Source organism: Eurosta solidaginis, chromosome 1 (assembly GCF_040869045.1).
Source record: "Eurosta solidaginis isolate ZX-2024a chromosome 1, ASM4086904v1, whole genome shotgun sequence".
In the NCBI taxonomy this organism is placed as follows: Eukaryota; Metazoa; Arthropoda; class Insecta; order Diptera; family Tephritidae; genus Eurosta; species Eurosta solidaginis.
In genome coordinates, this window is record NC_090319.1 from 300321182 (window position 1) to 300333513 (window position 12332).

Consider the following 12332-nt stretch of genomic DNA (forward strand, 5'->3'; position numbering starts at 1 on the left):
CCTTTGTCTGGTCGACCGCCGAGGGGCTGCCGGCGTCTCGCTTAGTTCCGGATCTCTTTCCGGTGTCGCCTGCCGTGCTGGTGTTGAATGCGATGGCGGTGTATCGTCCTGTATTATTGTCGTGTTGGGAGTAGAGAACCCTTCTAAATCTTCTTCTGATCCCAATGATAAATTTTGTGGTGATTCTATGGGTGCTTCGACTTCTTCGTGGTTTTCTACTATACCCGATGCAGATGTGCCGTTCTCTTTAGCTGCAACTCTCGTTTCATGATGATTCACTTCCGGTGTTGCTTTATCGGGCCCCGCGTGTGACTTCCGTATTTGGTCTACATGTCTTTTTATCATTTTCCCATTGAATTGTATTTGATAGTGAAGATCCCCTAGACGGGCGTGTATTGTTCCTTTGAGCCACTTACAAATTCGCGGGTTACCCGACAGGAAGTATACGTTTTGATTTAGCTTGAACTCTCTTCCCTTTTTCTTGAGATGCATGTATTGTTTTTCCTCTACTTTCCTCGAGATTTCCTCTGGTCGAATCAATTCCAATCGTGTTCGTAGCTGCCGCCCCAAAAACAATAGTGCTGGCGAGGTGCCTGTTGTCGAATGTGGTGCATTTTTGTACTGTCTCAAGAATTCGTTTATGTTTTCCTGCAAAGAACTATTCGTGGTACCCATTGCTTTCAATGCGTTCTTGACCGTCTGTACGCTTCGCTCTGCTTGTCCATTAGTTGCCGGGTGATACGGTGCTGAGTATTTCTGATATTTAACACTGACTGTAGTCAGGAAGTTGTTAAATTCCGCGGACGTGAAACTTGTTCCATTATCAGATACAACCGTTTGAGGAACGCCATAAGCCGCAAATACGTCGTCCAGCAAAGTAATTGTCGCGGCCGCCGTAATTGATTTAGTGATTTTCACCTCTAACCACTTGCTATACGCATCCGAGATTATCAGTAGCATTGCTCATTCGAACGGCCCCGCATAGTCAATATGAATGCGTTCCCACGGTCCCTTGGGATACTCCCAATGATGATCGCCACTTTTCCCGGGTTTGTTTGCCTGTTTTGCACATGATTCGCATTTGTTCGCCATGTTCTCGATATCATTGTCAATGCCCGGCCAGTATATGAATGAGCGGGCGATTCCTTTCATCTTGACAATCCCTAGGTGTGATGTGTGTAAATTGTCAAGCAGTTTGGCTCTGTACTTTGGTGAAATGACGACGCGATGCTCGAACATCAAACATCCTGACGATATCTTGTAACTCACTTCTGGGGACTTGTATCCTGTCCTCTTCAAGCATTGACCTGTTTCCAGCAGTTTAATTGTTTTACCCAGTCGCTCGTCTTTTCTGGATTCGTTTGCAATTTTGTCGGATCTTAATGGTAATTGGTTGATTTGGCGAATCACAAAGTTGTCGAACTCGTCGTATTCGTCTGGATTATCCGTATGTGCCTGCCGCACATGTCCCACCTGTAATGGTTGCTGTCGTAGAGGGTGGGCCCGTGAAAGATAGTCGGCGTTAGCGTTTGCCTTTGAATTTTTATACACCACTTCGAAATCAAATCTACTCAGAAAGTCTGCGCAATTAGCCATTCTGCTAATGCAAAGTACTGGTAGAGACTTGTCGGGTTGTAAAATTTGTGACAACGGTTTATGATATGTGATTAGCGTGAAATGACGCGCGTACAAATATTTGAAAAATTTCTGAACTGCCCATACTATTGCCAGTGCCTCTTTGTCCATCTGTGGGTATCGCTGTTCTGCAGTATTCAGTGTTCGACTTGCGTATGCAATGGGTCGTTCAGTTCCGTTCTCTAAGCGATGTGATAGCACCGCTCCCAACCCTGTTTGACTCGCGTCCGTCGCTAGTAGAACCGGTAGTGCCGGGTTGTAGGGTATCAAGACTTGTGGAGAAACCAGCGCCTGTTTTAGATACTTAAAGGCTGAGTTTGCCTCTTTGGACCAGTGAAATTTTTCGCTTTTCAGCATATCGCGCAATGGTCGCGCTCTCGTCGCCAGGTCTGGGATAAATGCACTATAGTAAGTAGCTTTTCCTAAAAACAGCTGTAGCTCCTCCACATTCGTTGGTTTGGGGCTATTCAGTACAGCTTCAATGTGTTTGTCAGATTTATGCACCCCCTGTGCGTCGATGCGATGGCCTAAAAACTCCACCGATGGAGTAGCAAAAACACACTTTGACTTATTTAAGCGTAGACCATTGCATTTGATGCGATTTAGCGTTGTCGCCAAAACCCTCAGCAGCTCTTCAAAATTTTCCGCGAACACCAAGATGTCATCAAAGAAATTTAAAACGTTTGGCACTCCTTGCAGGCGCGTCTCCATTTTTCTTTGCCAAATAGCTGGAATATTTGCTGCCCCATATACCGCACGAGTCGGTCGTACTAGTCCGTGTGTAGCTGTGTTTAATGTCAAAACATGTGCGAAATCATCGTCGATCGTAAGATGTGTATATGCGTCGGTTATATCCAAGTCACAAAATATCGCCGCTTTTTTCATTTTATTGAACAAGTCTTCCGCTTTAGGAATCGGATATTCGTCAATAATCATTCTTGGATTAACCGTTGGCTTGTAATTGCCAGTGATGCGAATATCTCCATTTTTTTCGCGACTACATGTGTTGCTGAAGCCCATTCCGAATGCTCTACTCTCACGTAAAAGCCAGACTGGATTTTGCGATCTATTTCCTTGGCATACGCCTCTCTCAATGCCATTGGTATTTCGCGTTCTCGTGCGAACACTGGTGTGGCTCCCGCCTTCAGCTTCACTTTTGCAGGCGGCCCTCTCAACTTACCCGCTGTCGTGTCAAAGACTTCTTCGTAACTTGCAAGATGTTGCAGCCGTTCTCGTTGGTTTTCTGAAAGTTTTGGCGCGGTTGAACTTATAGAGGTAATTTGCCTGGCTGACGAAAATAGCTCCGAAAAGTTAATTTCACGTGCGAATTGTGAGATCCATTCTCTGCCGCAAAGTGTATGGCAATATTCTTGGACAACATACAGATTCAGGCGCCGCTTAGTCCTCCCCATTGATGCGGTTACTACAACCCTACCCATGCAATTCACTCTATGCCCCGTGTAGCTTGTAAATCGTCTATCTGTTTTTAATACTCTAAAATTCGGTTTTATAGTGCGAAGAGTTTTATAATTAATAATGGCGCATGGGGCACCCGTATCAAGCTCCATCTGTATTTGCTTTCTATGGATATTTACGTGAAGCATTTTTCTGTCTACTGCTTTACATACATTAATGCTGTTCAGCTGCTGAACTGGTTCGAGCTCATCCTCTGAAATCTGATCTAGTTTTGCCTTGCACACTTTTGCAATGTGGCTCAATTTTCCGCACGAAAAACATTTGGAGCTACTGAATTTGCAGTCTTTTCTGCTGTGTTGGCCCCCACATCCGTAACAATTTTCGGATTTTTCTTTTGGCATCTTGGTCAACTTTTCAGCATTTGCATTTCTTTTTGTTTTGACTGGTTCGTATCCCAGTTTAAACGTTGGTTCACTTGGTTGTTCCCACTCTGTACACTTCAGATCTGTTGTTGCAATTTGTGTTAGTTTAAAATTGTTTGGTTTTTTACTTATAACCTCATTGCAAATATAGCATGACTCCACGCCATACAGTAACTGCTCTGTTAACATCCTATCCAAAAAGTCGCTATATTCACAATATGCAGCGCCCTTTTTTAAACGAAGTGCGTACTCGGCAATGGATTCGCCTTTTTCTTGCTTACTTTGTCTAAATTTGATACTTTCAGCATACTTGTTCCGTGAGCCATCAAAATGGCGAATTAACACGGTTTTTATTTCATTATATTTCAGCGAGTCAGGCGTCTTTGGGCTAACAAGTATTTTTAGTGCGGCGTTCAGCTCTGCCCCCATATGCACGAGTACGAATTTGTGTTGTTCCTTTTCTGGAACTTTGCTCAGCTGTAAGGCCCGATCTACGCGTGTGAAAAAATCCTGCACTGAGGATTTGTCTTCTGACTTGTATTCTGCAATACTAAACGGTGGCGGTTTGGTTGCTGCCCGCTGATTTGCATTTGCCCCAGCACTGTGGGACGCCCCCTCTACAGCCTCGCGAATTGCCCCTGCCAATGCATCCATCACCCTCTTCAAATCTTCCGGTGTGAGGCTCATCTTTTTAATCCCACTTTTGACACCACTTTTGTATATGTATATTTACTCAGTTTATTTAATATGAGTGGATATGAACATTTCAATATAAAATGTGTTGAGTTAATACTAAAGAATAAAAAAGAACGAAAAAGAATAAGCAAAACAGAGTTGCCAAAATGATAGTAAATTATTTCAGTTTGTGGTGTTACCACTTCGTTTCATACATAACAAAGGAGCTGCTGGGAGGATGAATTTGTGGGAGGGACGCAACGAATTAAATGGGGTTACACTGAAATGACAGTCCTTGGTCGGGAAAAATCTCGAGTCGCTCCGGTATATAGAACCGACTGCCTTGGGAAGCGTTGAGATTTGGTAGATACGATTTTTTTTACATCTGATAGGATGCGTTTCCTGCAAATGGTGGACCCTTCTAAAAAGCTACGTAACCGAAATGTTACTATTGTCGTATAAAATCGTACTAAATACCATAAATTTATAATTATCAAACTTTTTTATTCTTCAGACCACAAAAATGCAGTTATCAAATCGAAGGATGCATCCTTATACAAATTTATCAGATAAGATCAGTTAAAATATTAAAGCAACATATCGAGATACAAATCATAAATATAAACGAATATTTAGTTTGAAAAGAGTGAAGTCATCAATGTAGTTTAAGTTGGATTGAACCTTTACCTATATTGACCATGGCCGAGCGGATAGGGGAATATAATACTCCCGCGTTAAGCGTGCCTGTTACAAGAGGCGATTAAATTCCAGACCTAGAAGACTCGACGTCGTTCCATCACATCGTTCCAATAATGGTCGGTCTATTATGAATTACCAAGACTTTAATGGAGCAAGGGCTGTTGTTTCAGTATCAAGACGTATTCACCTTCTTTGCGCATGCGCTCTTAAAGTTCACAATCATATCAACTTGTTTCAGACAAATGATTTTTAAAACAAAACGGACTGTTTCGGGATCCATGGTATACGCATGCACAAGAACGTCCCTCGGATCGCCCCCTTGTTGTTGTTGTTGTTGTTGTTGTAGCAGTGCTTCGCCCCACCTAACAGAAGCGACCGATCACAAACTGTCATCAATATCCTCTAACGGGAGTACAAGGAAACTTGCTGTTTCAACAGGGGTGGACCATAGGGAAAGGGGTGTTAGAGGCGTTGGTTCCACATTACAATTAAAGAGATGGTTGGTGTCATGTGGGGACACATTGCAAGCGGGGCATACATTTTGTATGTCAGGGTTGATTCTGGATAGGTAAGAGTTTAACCTGTTACAGTATCCAGAACGAAGTTGAGCCAGAGTGCACGCGTTTCCCTGGGGAGTATGCGTTCCTCTTCCGCAAGTTTTGGATACTTTACTTTGAGTACTGGGTTCACCGGGCAATTCCCGGCATAAAGGTCCGACGCCTGTTTGTGGAGTTCACCAAGGACCTGCTGTGCTTTTTCGCTTCATACGGCTGTGTTCTCAGATGCCGTATTTCCTCAAAATACTTACGGAGATGACTCCTTAAGCCCCTAGGCGGTGCTGGCTCGTCAATCAGATGTCTGTTGGGATGCCCAGGTTTCTGGGTATTCAACAGGAACTGTTTGGTCAGCATCTCGTTTCTTTCCCTGATGGGGAGTATTCTCGCCTCATTATGTAGATGGTGTTCTGGGGACATAAGAAGACAGCCCGTGGCAATTCTGAGAGCAGTATTTTGGCAGGCCTGTAGCTTCTTCCAGTGGGTAATTTTTAGGCTTGGCGACCATATGGGTGACGCGTAGCACGTAATCGGCTGGCTAATTGCTTTGTATGTAGTCATGAGCGTTTCTTTATCTTTTCCCCAGGTACTGCCAGCAAGGGATTTGAGGATTTTGTTACGGCTCTGAATTCTCGGAACAATTGCGGCTGCGTGCTCACCAAAATGTAGATCCTGATCAAACGTCACACCCAAGATTTTGGGGTGTAGGACAGTCGGTAGCGTAGAGCCATCGACGTGGATGTTCAAAATGGTCGACATTTGGGACGTCCATGTTGTAAATAAGGTCGCGGAAGATTTAGTCGGTGATAATGCCAGGTTTCGCGAGGCGAAAAAACTGGAGAGATCAGGGAGGTAGCCGTTTATTTTATTGCATAGCTCATCGATCTGTGGGCCTGGGCCTGTGGCCATTACTGTGCAGTCATCGGCGTAGGAAACGATTGTGACTCCTTCCGGTGGTGAAGGTAGCTTAGATATGTAGAAATAGAGAATAGCACCGATGCCTGCCGACCACCCAGATAATTTGCGGTCCACCTTTTAAGACATGGGGGAAGGGTAGACCCTTCCAGGGCTTGCAGTAACGAGCCATGGTTGACCGTATCAAAAGCTTTTGATAGGTCTAGCGCTACGAGTACTGTTCTATGGTGGGGGTTTTGATTTAAACCGCAATTTATCTGGGTGCTAATGGCATTTAGCGCGGAGGTAGTGCTATGGAGTTTTCTGAAGCCATGCTGATGGGAGGCTAGTTGCAAATTTGCTTGGAAATAAGGGAGCAAAATGGCTTCGAGCGTCTTTGCTACTGGCGATAGGAGAGATATCGGACGATACGACTCTCCTATGTTAGCTGGTTTACCAGGCTTTAGTAGCGGGACCACCTTGGCCATTCTCCATTTCTCGGGTACGACAAAGGTGGAGAGACAGGTTGAAGACCTGCGCTAAATATTTGAAACCCTCTTTCCCTAGGCTTTTAAGCATCGGCATGGCTATGCCGTCTGGGCCCACTGCTTTGGATGGTTTAGCGCGACCAATGGCGTCCTCAACCTCTTTAGCGGTGATGGTGATTGGTGACGCGCTGAATTTGTGTTTATGTGCGTGTCTGTTGGCCCTCCGTCTAACTTTGTCGACCGTAGAATGCATTATATATTGTCGGCAGAAAGCGCTCGCGCATTTTTTCGCATCCGACAGCACTTTGTCGCCAAAGGCGATGGAAACTTTGTCTTTGTGCTTAGTCGGATTCGATAGGGACTTTACGGTGCACCAAAGTTTACCCACACCGGTAGAGAGGTTACAACCTCTTAGGTGCTCCTCCCATTTCGCCCGCTTGTGTTCATCCACAAGCAATCTGATGCGTTGGTTTATATCCCTTATTTGGGGGTCGCCTGGATCAAGCTGCCTTATAAGGTCACGTTCTCTCGCTAAGTTTGTGGCCTCCGCCGGGAAGTGGGCCGGATTTCGGGAATTCTCCCGGCGGGAATGAAACGTGCCGAGGCAGATTCAATGAACTTGCGGAAGGCACGCTCCCCTTGGCGGGCATCAGTCGGGATAGGGAGGGCAGCAAAGAGGTTGTCTGTAAAGGATTTATATTCTTCCCACTTTCCTTTTTTAAAGTTTATGAAAGTGCGTTTTTCGGTGACGATGAAGTCGGCGGTACGCTCGAGCGAAACAAGTATAGGCAGGTGGTCGGATGCCAATGATACCATCGGCTGCCAGTTGACGCAGTTTACGAGTTCTGCGCTCACGATTGAGATATCTGGCGAACTGTGACAGCTTCCTACCATACGTGTGGGGGCGTCTCCGTTTATTGTGCAGAACGTCGTTTCTTCTATTTGATCCGCCAACATCTCGCCCCTACTGTCCGCCCGCAAATTTGAATGCCATAGATCATGATGGGCATTGAAGTCGCCTAAAATAATGCGATTGTTTCCAGTGAGTAAGGCTCTGATATTAGGGCGGTATCCACCGGGGCAACAGGTGGCAGGGGGGATGTAGATGTTGATGATTTCTAGGTTTGCATCGCCTGACCGGACAGATAGGCCTTGACGTTCTAAGACGTTGTCCCTGCGGTCGATGCCAGGATCAAATATGTGATATTGCACAGAGTGGTGTATTATAAAGGCGAGGCCGCCTCCATTTCCGCTCTCGCGATCTTTTCTGTGGACATTATACCCAGAGCAGGTCTGCAATGCAGATCGTGCTGTGGGTTTAGTCTCTTGAATCGCAGCAATGCGGATGTTGTGCCGCTTCATGAAATTGACTATCTCCGTAATCTTCCCAGTTAGTCCATTACAGTTTAACTACAGAATTCTGAAGTGCATGAGGGGAGACGTCGCCACTCTGGGGGTAAGTGACGGGTGACTACGCCTGGGTTGAGGAAGGCTAGGACGCAATTGCTGTTGTGGCCCTGGGACTGGGCGTCCTTGGGCAAGCATTGGGGTACCCGGATGATTTGGGTTTGCGACCTGGCAACATGGCGCGATGAAACCCGTCGAGGGGTTGCCGTCGCGGAGACCAGAACATCTAGGAAAGTGGCACCACCCAAGGCAGGAGCTGCATTGGGCGGATGTCGCAAACATATATATTCTGTGCTGGCAAACGGTGCAAACGGAGGTAGGGACTAAGAGTCTGTTTCCCTGACCTACACGATTGCTGCCGGAAAAGAGGGGGGAGGGGGGGGGGGGGGGAGAAGACGGTGCAGGGGCTGTTGCTCAGCATTGCTTCCGACTCTACTACGAAGATTGTAGTTATGAGTGGTAGCAGCTGTTTGAGTTGTTGGCGCCGTAAGGCGCGAGCAGCAGCGGGTACTTGCTGTGGCTTGCTGAGCAGTGGGGCTGCTGGAAGGTAATGGGGGGGGGGGGGGGGGGGGGCGCTTAGACGTAGACTACGGGGCGCCCCTTGGGCGTGAACAGCAAGGAGCCACAAAAGATTTATAAAAGTTACGTGGACGTCGGGTTTTGGGATCAAGCCCAGAACAACCTGTCCGATGCAACCATCCCTTACACGAGACACACTGAACAGAGTATGACCGTCCTAAAAATATTCTTTTCCGGCAGATGCAGCAAAACCATTTCTCAGGACCGGGGTCAGGAGACGGACCCGGATTGGATTCGATACCTTCCCGGAGCAAGAGAATATGGAGCAGTCCTGCTGCAAGGAGCTGCTGGGAGGATGACAATTTGTGGGAGGGACGAAACAAATTAAATGGGGTTACACTGAAATGACAGTCCTTGGTCGGGAAAAATCCCGAATCGCTCCGGTACATAGAACCGACTGCCTTGGGAAGCGTCGGATCGCCCCCTCACTTGGGTCAGCATCTTAACCAACTATTAGGCGCAACAGTGCTCAGCAAAATTCGTCAAAGGATCATATCATATTATTGAATTGTTTTCTTTATGTTAGGTAGCATTGTTGGCCCCATTCCACTGGTATTGCCAGCCTGCCGTAAGATTAAAGAAATCATTCCCACGAAGGTTGGACTAGTATCAGACGGTTCTAGTAGCGATGAAAAACAAGCTCATATCCATTAAAGCATTGCCCGTTTCCGTAGCGCTTCAACGCACCACCGCTCTTCAACCTCGCCTTTTAGTCACTAAATCACAATATTAGAAAGACCAAGCAAGGTGACACCTAGAGAGAGTTGGAGTACGGCAGCTATGGAGATCATGATTCAGGCAATGCAAAATTAACCTATCTTCACAAAACCATATAAAGTTCAGCACAAACTACTAAAACAAATTAAAGAAAAAACACAAATATGTTATTTTTAAATACTCAAATATAGGTACGCTTTTATATTCAACAATTCTTAACAAAGCTCTAGTAATTGTGATTTTAATACTGACCATGTCCCTTAGTCAACTTCTTCTACAGTTGGTCCACCACGATTTCCACCACGATTGCCACCACCAAAACCACCAGATTGTTGACCACAATTACTACCAGTTTGTGGACCACCGCCGCTCGCTTGCTGATGCATCTTTGTCATGATCGGACTGCAGATCTTTGTTAATTCTTCTAATTTGTATTCAAACTCTTCCTTTTCAGCTGTGGTATTACCATCTAGCCATTTAATTGCCTCGCCACACTTCTCCAATACTTTGTCCTTATCCGACTGACTTATTTTAGTACCAGCTTCCTCGGCTGCTTGCTTTACGCCAAACACGTAAGTCTCCAATTGATTACGAGCAGCTATGCGTTGACGATACTTCTCATCTTCCTCAGCATATTTTTCAGCTTCATTTACCATACGATCTATATCGGCCTGAGATAGACGTCCTTTGTCATTCTTTATAGTAATATTTTTGGCATTACCAGTGCTCATCTCCTTCGCAGTTACATTCAAAATACCATTTGCATCCAAATCGAATGTGACATCTACCTTGGGCACACCTCTAGGCGCTGGTGGAATACCGGTCAAATTGAATGTACCCAGTAGATTGTTGTCTTTGGTCATGGCACGTTCACCCTCAAATACTTGAATGGTAACAGCTGGTTGGTTGTCCGCATAGGTTGTGAATGTTTTCGATTGTTTGCATGGTATTCGACTATTTCGCTCAATCAATTTGGTCATAACTCCACCAGCAGTTTCAATACCAAGTGACAAAGGCGCCACATCAACTAAAAGCACATCCTGGATTTCGCTACTCTTATCACCGCTTAATATGGCTGCCTGAATTGCTGCACCATATGCCACTGCTTCGTCTGGATTTATAGAAAGATTCAAACTCTTTCCATTAAAGAATGATTGCAACAAGCTTTGTACTTTGGGAATGCGAGTTGAACCACCAACGAGCACAATATCGTGTATTTGACCTTTATCCATTTTGGCATCGTTCAGAGCTTTCTCCACGGGATCCAAAGTGCTTCTAAATAAATCACTACATAGCTCCTCAAATCTCGCTCGACTTATTTTCGTGTAGAAATCAACACCTTCATACAATGCATCAATTTCGATGCTGGCTTCCGTGCTCGATGACAATGTGCGTTTTGCTCGCTCAGCTGCTGTTCGTAAACGACGCAACGCTCTGGGATTCACACGCAAATCTTTTTTATACTTTCGTTTAAATTCTTCAGCAAAATGATTAACAAGACGGTTGTCGAAGTCCTCTCCACCCAAATGTGTATCACCAGCAGTTGCACGCACTTCGAATAACGAACCTTCATCTATAGTTAATATTGACACATCGAAGGTTCCTCCGCCCAAATCGAAGATAAGCACATTGCGTTCACCTTTCAAATTCTTGTCTAGACCGTACGCTAGTGCTGCCGCCGTTGGTTCATTTATAATACGTAGAACATTTAAACCAGCTATGGCACCAGCATCTTTTGTGGCTTGTCGTTGAGAATCGTTGAAGTAAGCAGGAACTGTGATGACTGCATCTCTTATTGATTTACCCAAATATCCTTCAGCGGTCTCCTTCATTTTTGTCAGCACCATTGAACTGATTTCTTCGGGTGCAAACCGCTTCTGTTCACCTTTGAATTCGACACTAATCTTTGGTTTGCCACAATCGTTGACAACAGTGAATGGCCAATGCTTCATATCAGCCTGAATTTTTTCATCATCAAACTTTCGTCCAATCAATCGTTTTGCATCGAAGACTGTGTTCTTTGGATTCATGGCCACTTGGTTCTTCGCTGCATCGCCAATTAGTCGCTCAGAATCTGTGAATGCCACATAGCTGGGCGTTGTGCGATTGCCTTGGTCATTTGCAATAATCTCCACTTTACCATGCTGGAAAACTCCAACGCAGGAGTACGTTGTACCCAAGTCAATTCCAATTGCTACCATTTTTGTTTGTAATATTACTCAACTTTAATTCAAATATTTTTTTTGTTATTATTTGCACTTTTGTTTTGCAAAACAACTTTAGCGAACTCTTCCCACGACGTATACGCTTTAATTTTTAAAATTCAACTATGCGGAAGAGAAATTTGCGGCCGGTATTTATACAAAAATTAACAATGGGAGAAAACCCGAGAACACATTTCTTAACGTTTCTTGAACTTTCATTGGCGGAACGATACAAGGTGGTAGCATATACAGCTGGTTATAAACTTTTTTTATTTGATTTGATACATCAACTTCCTGCGCAGTACGATCTTGACATTTGTCCATCGAATTTACAAAAACAAAATACATGGAATTTTTATTTATGCTTATAGGTATGCCACCATGCTGCCACCTTGTATCGTTCCGCCATGGAATTTTCCACAACTCGCCCGTTCATAAAAACACTAGTTTACAAAATAGAGAGCAAAGAATTTTTTTAGAGAAGAAATCGTAAAATTGTGGGGAGAGATTAGTGATGCCATATTCAAAATAAGTATGGAATTTTGGTGGAATTCAATGTTGCTAAGTAATTGTGCGATTGAAGAGAATTTGAGTAAAAATATCTCAATAGAAAACTTTATTCACAAAAAAAGTTGCATATTA

General features: G+C 44.7%; 1 protein-coding gene across 1 annotated transcript; it reads right to left on the reverse strand.

Annotated features, from left to right (window-relative positions):
• Nucleotides 1-9653: 9653 nt before the first annotated feature.
• LOC137237524 (heat shock protein 68-like) lies at nucleotides 9654-12005 on the reverse strand. The gene has a single exon (XM_067761246.1). The coding sequence runs from the start codon at nucleotides 11685-11687 to the stop codon at nucleotides 9747-9749; it is 1941 nt and encodes a 646-aa protein (XP_067617347.1). The 5' UTR covers nucleotides 11688-12005; the 3' UTR covers nucleotides 9654-9746.
• Nucleotides 12006-12332: the final 327 nt, after the last annotated feature.

Bases quoted from the DNA above. Each gene is read 5' to 3' on its own strand.
- LOC137237524 (XM_067761246.1), bottom strand. From the start codon at position 11,687: ATGGTAGCAATTGGAATTGACTTGGGTACAACGTACTCCTGCGTTGGA.